Consider the following 17,454-nt stretch of genomic DNA (forward strand, 5'->3'; position numbering starts at 1 on the left):
GTTTGAGGCATGCACAGGAGCTGAGCTGTAGCTGTACTTATGAATCTTTCATACAAATTTATAAGAGCTCCTGGGAATCCTGGTAATTCCAGGCTGAGGCAGCAGCTGCTGGGGGTTTGCTGATGGGATCACTGAGCTTGGCTGCCCAGGTTTGGACCTAATCCTACTGGTATGCATCAGGGAAGGGCGTCTGTCTTCCTAAAGAGTGCTGGGAAAATAAAAACATGGCACTGCTGGCCCTTCCACCACACAAGGCACCTCTGTGCTATACAACTAGCTATGTGCCTATACAACACACATGTATAACTTTGGTGTTAAATAGACAGTAGTAATAGTTATCCTTTCACAAGATGCCCTTTTTTTAGTTGGAGATATTTAAAGTGCCTTATGAACATAAATTTAAGCTCAGTCTTTCAGTAGGGCTGAAAGACTCACTATCCATTTTCCAGAACAGTTGCAGGCCCCAGCTTTTGAAGCCCATACTGCTCAGGCTGCTGGCGATGGCTGCTGCAGTCTGTGCTTTTAATGCCCAGCCTGACTGCGCATGCCTGGGCTGACAGGCAAGGACTGCTCTGGTGAAAAGAGCTGTCAGCACCACTGAAAAATCTCTCTGTTGGCCTTTTCTAAGCTAAGCACAAAGCAGACTGAGGTACTTATGCCCCATTTTGAAAACCTGGGCCCGACTGATTTGCCATGTCTCACAAAGGGCCAAACTCTGAAATCCAGTGAGAATCGCTCTTCACTGAGGCTCCCTCGGTGGCTGGCCAGCAGTTGGGGCAGCAGGCCGGCACCCGCAGTGACCAGCAGAGAGCAACAGTCCCTCAGGGCCTGGGCGGCAGGCCCGGTCACCGGCCCCCTCACCCTTCAGAACTGCAGGCCACGGCTGTAGGCAGGACACACACCTCAACCCCACCGCCTGCTGGGCCACAGCCCGATCATGGTTTCAGCACCCCATGTGTTTCTGATTCTCTGTCATGATGCAATTCGACAACTGATTTTGACATTGTGGCTCAGTTCCAAACCCAATTACATTTATTCACAAGCCTCCCAGTCTATTTTTTTTTAATTAATTAATTAATTTATTTATTTATTTGTGGACTGTTTTTTCCCTTTGTTCCCAATAGCGGTGTTTGCAAACCATGACTCCTCAAGTCACATTTTTTTTGGTAGTTCCTGACTCATCACTGGACTGTGTGAGGTATCGCTGCATGTTTCTGTCTGTTGAGGTTGCAACTTCAATGCACCCTGTTTTGCCACCCACACTCCACTGGTTGCTCCTCTCACACCAAATGTCACCTCCTGTCTGCCAGGGACGTTTCTTCCTCCTGTGCAAAGGGTGGAGAGAACAGCCTGTGGAGAAAAAAAAATAATCCTGCACACTGATGCAGTTCAGACAAGATTTTGATTCAGACGGAGGTGGAGACAGAGGAAGCTGTCTCTCTCTATTCATCTCTTGGTTGAAAACTGGCCGCAATTTTGCTTTTGTTTCTCTTGACCAAAAGACAGAACTCCCCGACAGCTCTGCCTGCATTTGGGAGCTGACATGCAGTTTTCCCAGCTTATCCCCTTTCCATCTAAGTACTATCTGTACTAATACAACTGCTGAACTGACTGTACCCTAACAAGTTTCTCAGCTTCCACACAAAGAAGTACATCTTTGTTTTTCTGTTCTGCATACAGCAAACCTCTACAAAAGAGGCTCTCCCATTTGGAAATTACTTTCAGCTGTATTCACACTGTATTCATCCTCTGTCTTCAGAAACACCTCAGGCTACATTGGTTGCTCCTGGTTTATCTGCAGCACCTGGGGCAGTAGCAGCTGGGAGCAGGGTCCTGGACCAGAGCAGGACCAGCCTGCCCCAACCCTTGCATCCCAACACGGCTGCAGGCTCTGCTACAGTCACCCCTCTCCATCAGTCAGGATTGAAAAATACATCATCCATATTCAGTGTTTGAATATGATTCCATATGATTGCATCTACTTTTTTTTTTTTTTAAATAAAAAAATATATATTGTTATTATTTTTTGGTGGCAGGCTTCTGTTAGGCTTCTAATCCTGTGGACATGAGTTTTTTTTTCTGATACTTGTGAGCTTTGTGTTTCAGGCACATCTGCTGTGACACAGAACTGCACTTAAGCTGCAGCAGGCTTCTGGATGCGAAACAATGGGCTGCTTCTTTATCTTTTGCTTTACCTCAGCTAACCTTCAGCAGGTTTTGTCCTACTCATAAATGGACAACATATTTGAGTTAGATGCTAAGGGCAGTCATGGCAACTAAGAGCAGCTGAAAGAAAGCTCTGGTGCTTTTTCCCTCCAAATTGCCCTATCTCACTCCAGTGATGTCTTTTGTTTAGGTACACTTTGCGCTGGCACTCTGAGGTCTCCATCTCTTGTAGGGCCATATTTTGGCTTGCCTTGAAGGACTGCATTACTGCCAAGGAACTTTGAGCTGCATGGTTTCAAACTTTTTTTTTTTTCTCTCCCCTTTTATTTATCCATTTTTTATATTATGAAGCTATGACAGTTAGTCTAATCCTACCTTCCCAATTTGATACTACCCCTTCCAAATGTCACTGAATATCTGAATAATAGTAAATAAACTGCTATTACGAACAGTTCCTGAACTTTCCCATTTAACTTTCTTCTTTCTTCTGGTTGATTTACTCTTGAATAATGAGCATGAGGAATCTTTCATTGTGTGCCTCCATTTTCTTATGTTGTAAAATCGCAGAATCACAGAATGGTTGAGGTTGGAAGGGACCTCTGAAGATCATCTAGTCCAAGCTCCCTGCCAAGCAGGATCACCTAAAATGATGGACTTACTAACCATGAGTTGTACTGAGGCATACACTATGGAGAACATATTGGGCTCAGAGCAATAATCTGAGCAGCCCTTATGATGGGCGTCTGATTTTCTTTGGTCAATGAGACTGCCCAGCTCTTCAGTCTGATTCAGGGAGTGCTTTTGAGAAAGTGATGTTCAGAGAAGTGGAAAAATGTATGAAATGATATATGGCTTATTCAAATTTGAAAGAACACAAAAGGTCATACCAGAGGTATTTAGACCTTATTCTTGCTTTGCAAAAAGATATTCTGATCACAAGAAGACATTGCCCTTCCACTCATGGCTTTAGCAGTTAGAGAGCAGAAGCTTAAGATGAGCACTGAGCAGAAGCTCCAATTCTCTAGCTGTTTTTAGGACAGCTACGTTCAAAGTGTTGGATTCTCTGCTATATTGCATGGTTTGTGTTATAAGTTTGTTGTCATGTTGTTGTTACATGTTTGTTGTCATGCTCTAGGCCTGCTTCCTTTTGTTTGCAGTTTATCTTTTAGTCTGGGTGATCAGATGAAATAATATAATTTCTGTAAACAATCCCGTTACTTCTAATTGACGTCCTTCCTTATACCATTCAAAACACTTCCTCCTCTGAATTTAAGAGGACTGGTACTGAGTTATCAGGCTATACAGCACAAACTACATAGAACTTCAATTTCATATTGAAAATGTGGATATGCTGTTTCATCTTAACATTTATTTAAGTTTTCCCATAGTTCAAACAAAACATTACATCCCATTTCAACTCATAAAATAAAAAGAAAAAACAAACCAATTCTACAAAGTCAGCCAGTGTATAGACTTCCTTATTTTACAAAAAAAAAAAAAAAAAGGTAGTAACATATTACAAAATAATCAAACCAATCAATGTCAATAGTGCAAAGAATGAACTGCAAGTAGAGAGAGAGAGGGAGGGAGAGAGAGTGGGAGGGAGGGAGGGTAGGACGGATGGGTGGGTGGATGGATGGATGGGTGGATGGCTGAACAAAACAAGAAGTCTAGGAACAACAACACCTGTTATCACAGAAAATTCTGTGATCTCAGAATTGTATTACATGTAGCTGTTGTATCTCAGCCAACACATGAAGTAGGGTTAACTTCTTGGCAGAAGGGGGGTAAGTACTGTAAGTGATCTGTGTTCTGCACAGACCAGTTCTGGAGATGAGTACAGCTACAGAAAGGGCTGCTAAGAGTCACAGACAGGAATTTTTCAACCTCTGGAACAGAGGTCACCTGTCAGGGCCTTGATTATTTTGTGCTCATTCAAGAGCCAAAGAAATTACTGAGAGTTTCATGCAAGCAACAGACAGAATAATTACCCCCAGGCTGAACTTTGTACATGTACACCTTTTCTTATTGCTTTCAAGCTCATATGCATGAAATTGTTCTCAGTCCTGGGAGTCGAATGACCAAGAGGGAGTTTTAGCAGCTACTAAGTCATTTGGACAGGTAGACCAACAGGTCTTGGATGTCATGCCAATATGTCAGCCAGCAACCCACCAGAAAAGGTAAACTATTTCTGTGATGTTTCTTATGATGCTGCTACAATGAAGAACCTAAAATCTGTCTCCTTCATAGGATGACTAAATTTGAGTCTAAATAAAATACTTGAAAGGATAAAAATATCAGTCAGTTACAATTATTTCTGTAACTTGTAATATCTCAAATTTACCCATTTTCCTTTGCTAGCAGAGTATCCATAGTTAATAAATGCAAAAAGAGTTCACTAAAATAAGCTCAGCTGCCTGGAGATGATGTTCATCTTTACCCCTTGTGATCAAAGACCATTTCAGTTTATTTTTCTAGACAAAATTCCCTGCAATACCTCAAGTCTTACCAGAGTACAAAGTGAATCAAAATTGTAATGAGATATAGAAGGAAGGTTCAAAGTGGGAATAAGCTTCAGGGAGTAAATGTATGCTTACCTTGAAGGCACATTTCCCGCATGGAGTGTTTGAATACTACAAAGCTTTCAAATAAACCAAAGACAGCGATTATATCTGTATCAAAAGGAGTGTTAAATGGAAAATATTTAAAAAGATTCTTCCCCAAGATTAAACAATAAATAAAAATAAATCACCCCCACTACAGGCCTCTCTTGTATCTAAACCATCTAAACCAGTTCTGCTACTCTAAAACTGACAAAAGTTCCTTTCCTCTCACCTCCAACAGCAGTCTGTCCAAATTACTGCTGTGCATGAAGAGCATGCAGTTCATATACATGAAGTTCGTACAGTGGCAGTATCTAACACCAAAGAACTGGCACTGTTTAATCAAGCAAGAACAGTGGAAGCCTCAACAAGGGCATTTAGGAGCTTAGTGTTCAAATGCTCAACTCTCATAATTGGGCTGGATGGCAAAAAGCTTTGAGTGGTGACACTTGGTGGTATCAATGTTACATTTTCTAAAGATTTTGGTTGTTAGTGCTCTTTTGAAAAAATCCAACTGCTTACACTAGTGCCTTGATAGGAAGTAAGATCTTTGGAAACTCTGGCTGTGGTATTCATACCTCAAAAATTCATGCTCTTGAAAATTCAGTGGCAGGAACATCACAAAGATATGATCCAGAGATCAAAATGAATTAATATAGCTTTTTACTATACAATCTTCCAGTTTTGTCTGCGTAACCCCATTAGGCTTGGGAGAGATGCCTTTGTCATAGAACTCACTACGTAAGAGAAATTAGAGTCAGGCCCATACTCTTACCTTAATTCCTTAACCTTGAACTGACAAAAGAAAGAATCAGTGATGAAGAAGAGAAATGGAGTAAATCCACAGAACTCCAGTATGTTAATCCTTCAACTGTTGGGGCAGAAATAGTCTGTGGTTGGAGTATGATAGAGATTGAATAGTTTGGAATTCAACAGAGATGGAAAAATATATTCCTTTGATTTTTTTTCCCCATTCATTAAGGAGTACAACATAATTTTGCTTATTTGCTATTAATTATTTGTGTTTTCAGGATCTGGGGGAAAAAAGGCAAAGGATTCTTATACTCTGTCTGCAGATCATAACTGGTTCGTTCACAAAACATCTCACACTTACTCAGCAACATCTCAGAACACATTCAGTTTTACCTTGTTAGGTTTCTTGCCAGTCCTTTTCAGAAAATGTACACTAGGAGCAGCAGTGAAAACCAGGAAATATACCCAGAAGTTCTTTGAATGTCTTTGAAATGTAGAGTGAATTTTGTAGAGTGGAGTTGCCATGAAACTCATCACAGCTAGTGGTTGCAGAGCTGAGAATCAGTCATGAATTCAGCTCTGTGCTGTCAGATATTTCACAACCTTTATACATTATTATTTAATAAATAATTCTTAGCACTTTATCAATTATTTTCATCCATGGATCTCAAAATGCTTCATAAAAGTTAATATCATTTTCAATTTATAAAAAGACGTTGCAAATACTTAGTAGTAGATGGTGTGCTCAGAGGAGGTCTCTGGGCTTCAGTAAGATTATATGCTTATGAAGAAACCCTAGAAGGACCGAGACTTTATGTATTTACAGCAGTGTACCTTTGCCAGAGGTTGTGCAGCAACATGGCTGTCTAAATATTTATCAGTAGGTTGATCTAGGCCTGAACTTCAGGTGCATACAAAAAGGCATTTAGGAATTCCCTATAATTTGTTTTAAATTCTACCACTACCAGTTATAGACTCATATAGCTAATCTTATGTTTTATTTGGGACTTTAGCACTGCAGTGATTTTTATAGGAATCACAGTGAAAGTAGTAAACCAGGGGTGAATATTAATTTTCTTTAATATGAAATGTAAAATAAAATAAACCTATAAATTTATTAAAAATGCTTTTGAATTCATTATGATTTTAAATTACTTTGCCAAGACTTTCCAAATTTGTGATGTTAAAGTCAGTAGTAATCTTTCAAAAGATAAATGTTTTAATAAATTACTTTTTTTTCTTCACATTTAAACTACTTTGAGACAAAATATTATGCAAGCCATGGAAACAACTACAAAAAATAGGTGTTTAAAACACTCTTATCTGAATTTTTTTTCTGAAAATATATATATGAATAAGTGATTTTTGCCTTCTGCATTTTTAGTTAGAAAGAAGGTTTAAAACTTGCTGCTAGTTTCAGCTAGTTGGAGATCTAAACATCTCATTAAAAAAAAAAAAAAGATTTTGTGTCTCACTTAATGGGGATTCTGTAAAGATAGCTGCACAAAAATTACTAACATTGTCAGTTAAAGATAGAACATGAAAGCAATATTGTGCTGCAAGCAAGGGCAGACTTCCAAGGAGTACTGGGAAGGCAAACAACATTGTTAAAGTAATAGCACTCTGACATTTTCAATAACCATCCACCTTACCCTTTCACGAAAACATAAAACTAAACAGAAGAAAACAAAACAAAACCAAACCACAATATGTTTCCCTTAAATCTTTCTAGGCAGGAATGATCTAATTTTAGCAAAGTCCCTTCTGTATCATCTCTACTATAACACACATTCCCTGTTACTAGCAGCTGTAACCATGTTCAGTCAAGATAACAGAACAGCCCAGACTAACACATGAAAATTTAAAGAAAATGCAGAAGCTATCTTGTAGCTTGTCCAGACCCCACAAAAAATGTGCACAACAACAACATAGTTCAGAGAACAAGGCAGGAAAGGGTGAATAGAAGAACAGCTACACGATTAGCTGTACTGTCTGTAGTTCGTCGGCCTGACATTTACCATGTGTAAAAGGCAGTTTGTTGATTCTCCAGAATGATGCTCAGGATTTTCATTCTGTTGACCACTTCAGAAATTAGATTTTGTATCATTTTTCACTTGATATTCCCTGTTGGTTTTTTGGCTGTTCAGAAGGAAGTGAATCTGCTGATGACTGAGCCAAGCAGCATAGAAGAGAAATAACTCACTCTGTCAATACACCAACAGTATTGGTGATATATACTTAAATAGTTCCAGCAAAAGCCCATGGGTCCACTCCAAACAAAGCACTGGTGAGCTTCTTCTCAAAGTACAGATCATCAAGAAGAAAAACAATACTCTTCAGAGCATTATTTTAAAAGCAATACTCCATACCTTTAAAAGAAAAATACAAAAAACCTGCAAGTCCTTTCTTCCGAGTCTGTTAATTTGACCATCCCTCTTGGGACTTGAAAACTGATCTTCCTTCACTGTGTGGCACATTCGTTGAGATTTGCAGTATCTTCTCCCTTCAGATCCTCATTCAGGCTTTTTTTCTGCTCGATTTCTACCTGTCAGAGGAAAAAGAGGGAGAACACCGGTAATGAGAAAAAAAAAAAAAACAAAAGATTGAAAAATCTTTCTTAGCGGTCAATGCTTAGGTGAAGAAACTCTTGGTAAACTGAGAGGCCTGTAAGAGAAATAGAATGGGGAGGGAAAGCTGGATTTGATTTACTATAATGGTTTTAAGTCGAATCCAGACAGTTTTATGATTCAATAGTTTTATGATGTCGTGACATCATTTCCAGAAGAGACAATATCATGAAGAGAATTGGTCTCACGTGATTTTATATTCATCACCATCCCCAGCTGTACTTCGAATCCAAACCCAGAACCAAATCTGCAGAAGATTAAGTGGCTTTCAAAGTGACAGCAGAAGACCAGCCTCAGTTTTAAACTCTGCGAAGATCGTTGAAAAGTGTTTGATGAAAGCAAAGAAATTCATTTGCAAAATGCACATCTACTTATGTGTTCTAAATTTCAATACCTCTGAAAATTCAGGGATAATACAATGTTTAATTCTTAGAAGGGATACTTACTTAGGAAGATCAAATGTCATCTCCAGGGAATTTAAGTGACTACTAAAAATGAAATTGCATTTAACATCAGAAATATTTGCCCTGAGATTTTTTTCACTATCTCTCATCATTGCTCTTAAAAAAGGCAGGTAGAATGCCAATTTCTCTGCTGAGTGATCAGCTACCACGCAGATTTGGCATACTGAGATTCTTGGCATGTATATACATCGTGCATTTTCCCATCTGCTCATCTCCTTAGGGCAGGCAGGAAAAAGCAATATTTAAGCACAGAAATAATGTGATCCTTTTGTCTGCTGTAGTACTCCCACTTTAGCACTCCCACTGCAGCTACTACAAAGAGCAGCAAAACTCCTTGTTCACACTCCTGGCTGACCAGCTGCTTCCCAGGAACTGACTGTCTGTCTGCATGCTCTTTCACAAAGCAACCATAACCAAGTTTAGTCCACCTTCACGGAGGGATAATCCACTGCCTATCTGCCATGAATCAGTAGGCTGCACGTGGGTAGCAACTGCACAGAGCCTGACTTGTACCAAATCCCCACCTCATCTGCCTATGGTATTTCATTTGTCTGCCCACACTTTTCAAGACAATGAAGTACGCAAAGTAACCATGGTGATTGCCAAATACTCAATTTTACCTTGTAACTGTAGTGTGCTGAATAGTTGACCCACTTTCTCACATCAGTCTTGTCCTCAACAGAGATGGACCGAACCGTGGCTTTGGACGCAGAAGTGGTGGGCATGTCGAATTCCACATCTACGTAGCGGATAAAACTGGAAGGCACTTCCCGGTCAGAGCCAAGCTCTAGGTGACAGAAGAAGCAGTGAGGATGGCCAGAAGCTGGAAAAAGAGAGCAAACAGACATGAAATTTGTGTTGGTTGGATCAGAAAAGACCACATCTAGGAGGAAGCAATGTCATGAAACAGCAAGAAAATGATGTTCTGCCTGGAGGAACTAGTTTGTGGCAAGGGACAGTACCTTACCTGTTTCAATGCCATTGAAACTTCATACTTTGGAGTTTCAAGACCAATTAAACAAATTAAACCACTAAAATGACTGCCGATCAGTCTAGTTTGCTTTCAGTGAGTGAAAACTTAACATGTAAATCAAGCAGTATAGGAAAAGGTATTACCCCTCTTCTGATTCTCCCAGTGTATGTAATACACTAAGCACATTGTGGCACATCCTTCTAAGATGCCACGTATTGATAGTAAGTAAAGGCAGATTTGGCAGATATTTCATGTTTATTTTTTGAACCTGTTATCCTCATTTATTGGGAAAGAAAACATACTGGATAAAACTAACTCACTTTCCCGGGTTCAAAAAGCTAATTTGTGCACAGCTTGGAAATAACTGTTTATTCCTTATTCTAACCTACCACAAGATGGCTAATCATTAAAGATGAAAAGGTGACAAAGTAATCATGTTTAGCTCTACCATCAGTAACTGATAATCTTTGCTATCATATTTTTCCTTTGTTTTGCTGGGCATCAGTGATGTTTAAAAATTAAAACAGAATTAAAATTAAAGTTAAAATTGAAAAGCATGATGCAGGATTTTGAGGTATTACTCATCCTGACAGGATGTGAGCACTCTGAAAAGGGCTTAGGCATCACAACACCCCACTTAACTTTTAAAGTAGGGTTGGGAAAAATAAATTAACCTGGTGTAAATCCTATACCTAGAATGAACTTGGTATTTCTAAGACAGTTTTCTCACAACTGGAAGCATCAGAAACTTTTGTCTGTGCATCAAATCCAATCAAATCCACTGCCGCAGTCAAATTATGAATGAGCGGATGCAGTATCAGGCAGATATAAAAACTTGGGTACTGTAAGCTGTAGAACACCATTACCTGCATTTCTTCAGGATGAATTATCCCAAACACAGCACTGACTCAGTTGCCCTGGTCCTAGAGAGAGCTAGGACGTCTCTCTGACAGCACTTCCCAGCTTCTCACACCTGGAGCACACACTTTTTGTGGATAAAAAGCACAGCCAACCTTCAAGGTGATCCCAGCAAATGTAGGCTAGCAGCAGCCTCCTGTGCAGCAGCTGTGCCTCTCACTGATAACATTGTGCCCACCGACACCGCAGGGCTTTTGCTTCTTCCCAGTTCTTGAGCTCACGTCATCCTCTGTCATGGGACAGAGGGGTGTCACTGCATGTACCTGGGAATCACTGCAGCCTGGCACTGCATAATGAAGTTGACTAAAAATTAGTCACTTCTGGCTCAAAACCCCTGTGTTCAGAGTTCACTCATTGGCAACCAATAGTTAGCTTTGCTCTGATGAATTAAGTCAAATATCAAGGAATATCTGAATTTATTTTTCAATTCATTTAATAGTGCAATTTTTCAATAATTTAATTTCTTCCAGCAGGAGTACCCACTAACAGAAAAGACCATGTACAACACTCAGAAAAATATGGAAGTTATTCATTTAAACCAGATCAGCATGGCAGACAACCAAGTGAACTGACTAAGAGAGGAAGTTCCACCTCTAGCTCAGCTCTAGCAAAAATAGTGAGCACATCAGCGTTCATCGGTGTCCTGAGTGTGAGGCACACAAAGCACAACTTCTGTATTCCTTCTCTTTGCTCAACAGGCTGATTCGGTGCTCTAACACATGCACTTTTCTAATAAAATCAGGAGGAAATCACCAGACTGGTTTTCTCCTGAGCCTCTTGCATCCTTGAACTACTAGTATTTCATTCTGACAATCAAGGATCTCATCATGTAACTCACAGGTACACATGGGTTACCGTGATTGCAGGGAATCTGTTCCAACGTCCTCTGATGTTCCAACATGTTTGCGTTACAGGATTTAATTACTCTACGGCAGAAGGTGTTGCAGGCAGCATGCCTGGGATCCTCAGCCAAGATGGGCCAAAGTTCAAATATCCAGATCCAGACCCTGCTTAGAGGTTACAGCCCTGCCTCGTTCGAAGAGCATTTTCCCACGATCGGCGGCTGGGTGGATGTTTTCCTAACATTCTGCTGGTGGATTGAAAAAAAATACCAACATGTGGAGCCCAGCCAGCTGCAAGTGAAGCTCTGCAAAGCCTGTAAATAGGCTTTCTTTATCAACTGCTATGATTATATTAATTGTGAATAAGAGAAGGGCAATCAAGTTTACCAAGCTACTTTGGAAAGGATTTCAGCAATGTGCTTGGTAGAATGCAGTCCATTTGTTTCTTAGGTCAACTCATGGTCAGAGTACACACAGTTCTTCATTTGTCATATGCTTTTCCATTTCTTGTCATAAGCAGACACTTTGGCTACAAAATAATACAGACAGTGCTGATAACAAGTTCCTATAGTGAGAGTGCGAAGGGCCCCATCCCATTAGAAAGCACAAAGAGAAAACATTTGGGTAAGACACTGAAGCCACTGAAATCATTCTTACCAAGTCGGGTGCTGGGATGCTGCAATTTGACTGTGAGCATCTGGTGGGACTCGCTGTTGTCCCCAGCAGTGCTGTGGTACCAACTGTCAGGGCAGGGCATGGCCAGGGCCGGTGGTGTCACTCGCTTCACGTCTACACACATGCCCCCAGGCCGTGCAGACAGCTCGGGTGGCCTCTGGAGGCAGGCTGGAGATGGGGACTGTGGCCGCCCGCAGCCTTCCCCCTCAGCTGCCTCTCTCCAGCTGTGGAGTGCCAGGCACCAGAGCAGCTCTTTAGCTCTGGTGCCTCTAAAGAGGAACAGGAATAAACCTCCCTAGTTCTCCCTGCTAAATCAACGGTGTCGAGCAGTTCCATTTACATCCCTCTTTGTTTGCCATCTACTTCAAGTAAGGAAAGCCATGGAACAAGCAGAACTTGGAAAAATGTAAATAGCCCTTGAGAGGCAAGATCGGATTTAAATTACATTTAGTGTGTCCTGTCATCACCCTGGGATTCCCTCCCTCTCACATACCCCGTGTGTTCTGGCCAATACAGTGCTTGCAAGGCCTTTCCGTTCCCTGAAATTACATCTGGCCTGACCGGAGGGGTGAGGACACTCTCTTCCTCTCAGGATGTAAACAAATATTAACAGCCCTGCGTTCTGCGTGGTGACACTGATGGATAGATGCTCTGTGGCAGGCCTCCAACAGCAGTGCCAAGTCTGCTTCATTTCCCCCTGACCCAGGGTATGCATCGGAAAGCCTCACACTGGGAGCGACAACAGTGAGGAAGTGAGAGCTGCAGATAAACATCTCTCTCCTGGCTGTGGTGGGTAAGGCAGCATCACCTTGTAGGATGCAACAGAGCCAGGAGTTCTGCCTCTTTTCCTGGTTTGTTCCTGGCGAGTTCTGGGGTTGTGTTAAAGTCTGAGAGTTTCGTTGTCCCAGCTGTAAGGTCTATACAGTATACAGAGAGAAGATGCCACAGAAGGCCCACTTTGACACCATCTCGTTCCCAGAGCTTATACAGATGGTGCATTGAGATTTTCCTCACAAGCACGTTATTGCTCATACACAGCCTGAGGTTAAATTTTCATTGCAATATTTCTCAGGCTCCCAGACTCTTTCTCTTTCTGCCCTGCACTACAGAAAGCACAGACCCCTCACTTCTGTCAGTGATATCCCTCCAAATTTGTAACCAATAGTATAACCTGGTGTCCTTGGGCTGAAACGTGATCCAATGGACTAGAAGACTTGGATCAATGTTTTGCTAATGCTATAGCTTAAACTTGGGAAAACAATTGTCCTTAGAAAGTGGCAGATCTGGTGCAACACTGAACTTTCTTTCAGGAAACACCAAACACAGAAACCCACCCAGTCACACAGCTACAATACTACAGCATTAATTCTAAAAAGTACACCTAGTTAGTAAAAAAGTTGTTTAGATCAGACAAATCAAGAAATAGAGTTCACTATGCATAAATATAAACCTGAATTATCTAGTTTTATTGCCCAGGGTGAACAAATAGTGGGGACAACCAAAGGGAACAGTAGCTTGCTCATATTACTTGAGTGTTTAATTATTAACATGTTACAAGAAATACAAAGACTTGTGGAATTCGTGCTGCTATTTTTGGGGTTAAGCTGTGTTCACCTGTCTGCACTGATTGCAGAAACATAGCCATGAACTGACATTTGCAAAACTTTTTTCTGTAATGGTTACACAATACCTTCTGTCTTCTTATGACTGTTCACTCTAGACGCTTCATAGGGATTAGTTGCTGTAGATGTGTCAAAATATATAACACTGAACCAGTATGTTTGCAAGGCACTGGCAATGCAATGGACGGAAATGCATGGAAAATGAATCATGTGTGCTGGCACTACAGTAAATTATCTGGTCCTGTCATTCAGTCACATAGCATAGGGTCTTGCCTTTGCATGTTACCTGAATGAGCCCTGCTTCCATCAGCAGTGCTAAGCATATAGAAATGTTTGACACAGAAGTCCCATAGTGTACTCATAAAAGCAGAGACAGAAGGCATATTTTTGCATCTGGAAAATCCCAAATGTTTTTATTGTTAGTAATGTTTGTAGGATGTATAAACTACTGCAATTAAGGGTAAGATAAATGCTATATGCAACAAACTTATGTTATTTGATACACTACAAAGAATGACTTATACCTCAGTATTTTAACCCAGTACTCCCTGTCTTCCAAAACACATAACTCCTTTAAGCTTACTCCTGCAGAGATTGTGTACACCACTCACCTGAGTTTTTGTCAGGCAGTCGGTTTATCCTCCATACAATGGAGTTAAAGGCATGCTCGTATTTGGCAGTTCCCAAAGTAACTCTCATGACTGGTTCAGAACCAGACAGGCTGGTTGATCCAAAACTGGCCCCCTTGTTCACCTTGGCTTTCAAAGATTTCTCCCCCAGGACGCTCTCCCTGCGGAAGTTCTTCACCCACTCACTGGGCACGGGGTAGCGGATCATCACATTTTCACAAGGGACCTGAGTTAAAGGGTCACGGTTGGAGGAGAAGCCAGTGGACATCATCAGCCAGCTCTGCACCTCCACCTCAGCACCGTTGATGCTCGCTGCTGTCCTCAGAGTGAAAGGCAAAGTTTTCTCAGCAAAGACAGTTCGGAATCGCATCAGTTCAAACCGGCAGGCATCCAAGGGGTTGAACAGGATAATACGGGAGTTATTAAAGACATCCTCATCCACACATGAATGGAACCGACAGCTGTATAACTTAATCCACTTAGTGGTAGTAGTGGGCATAATATCCTGCCTTGCAACTATTTCATTCCCTTTGACTAGGATATCGTTAAGGCCCAGTCTGCATTCTGCCAGGCCAGAAAGGAAGCTGAGAACATAGATATGGGTCAGCACACTGTGCTGGAGAATCACACTGTCTCCTTTGGCCAAGATGCCATGAAACTCATCCCTAACATCAACAGTGATTTCTTCCTCTTGATAGTTTAGTCCCACCGTGCTCAGATCTGTTGATGAGGCTGGCAAGTTCATCAGTGTGTCCTGCACAGCACTGATGAAGCTAAGGAAGTCTTCATAATCTGTAGTCCCAAGCTTGATGATTTGCTCTCTCTCTGCTGTGTGAGCAATGGCTGGTTTAGGCTGATACTTCTTTTTCTCCTTGTAGGTTGTGCGGTCCAACCGCACGCTGTGTATCCTTCCATTCTCATCATAGTTTTGGAGTTTGCGCTCTGAAATCTCATGATTAATTTCCAGTTTGAATTCCCGGAAAGGTTTCTCCAGTCCTTTCTCATAGAAAAGCTGTAGATATCCACTGTCAGTCAGCTTGACGTATATTGGTCCCCAGTGCCTGGATGACATAATATTTTTCTTCTCTGGGATCCTGAGCATCATTGGCCATCCATCCTTTGGCCGAGATGGTGCCAGGTTAAATAAAGCAGCATCCAGATCATAGGGCATCATGGGGTCATCATCAGGCAAGGTAGGGCTGCTCACACGATCTGGATCTCCAATCTGGAGTTGTTTCAGCTGCTCTACAGCATCTGTGTGTGTTACGCTTTTGTTTGCCTCTTGGAAGCTGATGGTATCGGGTTCTTGATGGAGAATAATGAGAGAGTCTCTTTGGCTTTTGCCTGGAGCACTGGAGACAGAAGAACTTTTGGAACGCCTGTCTCGCTCCTCAAAGAATGAGCTGAATGGATTGATGGGTGAGGGCTGGACATCCCGAAGAGATTCATCCAGGAAGGGATTAGTAGCACTCCAAGGTGGTGTTTCAACAGAAGGCAACTTGGTTAAGGAGGAGAGATCGAGTTTCTGAATTTTGGAGAGGTCACCCAATGTGCTTTTAGGACGTTCCCTTTTCTTAAAGGATGCAGTGAGGTTAAAGTTAACATCTGGAGTCTGTGTTTCTGCAGGTGAAGTGTCTATTTTCAAGGGAGAAAGATTCTGCGGTGAACCACTGACTTCATTGTCATCAAAAGTCACCCAGCTGGGAAAACGAACTGTGGTTGGGGTAGCAGAATGCCCATTCATGGAGGTGTTGTTCAGCTGCCAGTTGACAGCCTCCATATCTACCTCTTCATCTTCCTGGAGAGATGAGGAATTGTCTTTAAAAAAAAGAGGGGAGGGGAGGAAATTTCAGCTAATTATTCTGAAGTTAGCTTATTCTCTCCACTAAAAGAAAAGCACAGTCTGCACAATATTTTGCATGCTCAAGAAAGGCCTATTCGTACGCTGGGTAAGAAAGACAGTCAAAAGACTTGGATAAAATTCTGCAGAATCAGTCAATAATTAATAATCAATAATTCACCCACTTTTAAATGGACAGTAGAACAGAGAAAAGGAAAGCAGGAAGAAATTTAGAAGGAATGAGAGCAATGATTGTATCTCTCAGATCTCATTCCAACATAATGACCTAAAAAAGAAGCATCCCATGTGTTGTAGTGATATTTTTAAATTTCCTTCTCGAAACTTTCACTTTTGACTTTCTTCACCTATTTTTTGTCATTTGTCTGTTTTGTTCTCTCTTCCTTGTTCATTTTTTTTTCTTTCTGTCCCCACTACTCTGCTTTAGAGAAGAATTTTGTGGGAAGAGGGAATGAACATTGAGGAATATCACTCCATCCCCACACACTTGTCTACGTGTTTACTATTATGACAAAAATACATGGGGATATGGTGAAGGCACTATAAAAGGTGCCTAGGTGGCATTTTTACTCTAAATGTGTTCAGCAAAGATGCTTTGTGGCTTGCACTGTGGGAAATAGTCTAATAGTCCTGGGATGTCTCTGTAAAACCCCTTGGAGAAGTTGTGATCTAAAAACTTACATTAGGATAAGGGAAGATGTTTTAGACTTGTATTGTGGAAGCTGTCCTCACCCTCTGTCAGGACACAGCACCCTTGACCACTTTTCTCCTTCTTGTCTTGGGCTCTGCCAAGATACCTCCCCAGAAGCCAGCATCATACTGTGCTATTTCAGTCCCAGCTCTTTCTGGAGGAGATAGCTGCAGCAATAATAAGGTGTTTTCCAAAATGACCATCATTTCTCAGAGTTCAGAGTTTTTCTTCCTGTTTTCTTCCCACTGGGCTGATGAATCAGAGTTGTCCTCAAAATGAGCAGTCTAGGGGTTATTATAATTGTGAATATTATATGAAGAAGAATGAAAACAATTTTTCAAGTCACATAATAACAAAGCCATAACAAGAACAGATTCTGCTTCTACAGGCTATCCATACATTAGAAAGCATATTGGACAAGAAGTGGCACTATCTCAGATTCTCAGATTTTCTTCTCAGCTCTGACCTTTCACTTCTAGCTTTGTACAATACCTAGCTGTAGTCCCTGCTGCTAGTTACACCACTGGGTATAGCAGTGGGTCCTTTATTAAGTTTTGCCACAAGATTATAAATATATCTGTGGGTTAAAAAAAAAAAAGAAAAAAGATTGTCTTCACAACCACACCCTAAAGC

At 41.2% G+C, this 17,454-nt stretch overlaps 1 protein-coding gene across 4 annotated transcripts in view; it reads right to left on the reverse strand.

The window, feature by feature from the left end:
• Positions 1-970: 970 nt before the first annotated feature.
• STON2 (stonin 2) overlaps positions 971-17,454 on the reverse strand; it is a 78,454-nt gene continuing 61,970 nt past the window's right edge. For 2 of the 4 annotated variants that reach the window (XM_082761113.1, XM_082761112.1), the window contains 3 exons: positions 14,255-16,090; positions 9,234-9,436; positions 3,779-8,067 (listed from right to left, as the gene is read on the reverse strand). In XM_082761113.1, coding sequence (XP_082617239.1) covers positions 7,984-8,067; positions 9,234-9,436; positions 14,255-16,090 — 2,123 coding nt within the window. In that variant the 3' untranslated portion in view covers positions 3,779-7,983. Of the gene's footprint in view, positions 1,373-3,778; positions 8,068-9,233; positions 9,437-14,254; positions 16,091-17,454 lie in introns of those variants that run through there. The other 2 variants (XR_014317570.1, XR_014317571.1) reach the window with 2 other exon arrangements.

This window comes from Aythya marila (genome assembly GCF_965140915.1).
Source record: "Aythya marila genome assembly, chromosome: 5".
Lineage (NCBI taxonomy): Eukaryota > Metazoa > Chordata > Aves > Anseriformes > Anatidae > Aythya > Aythya marila.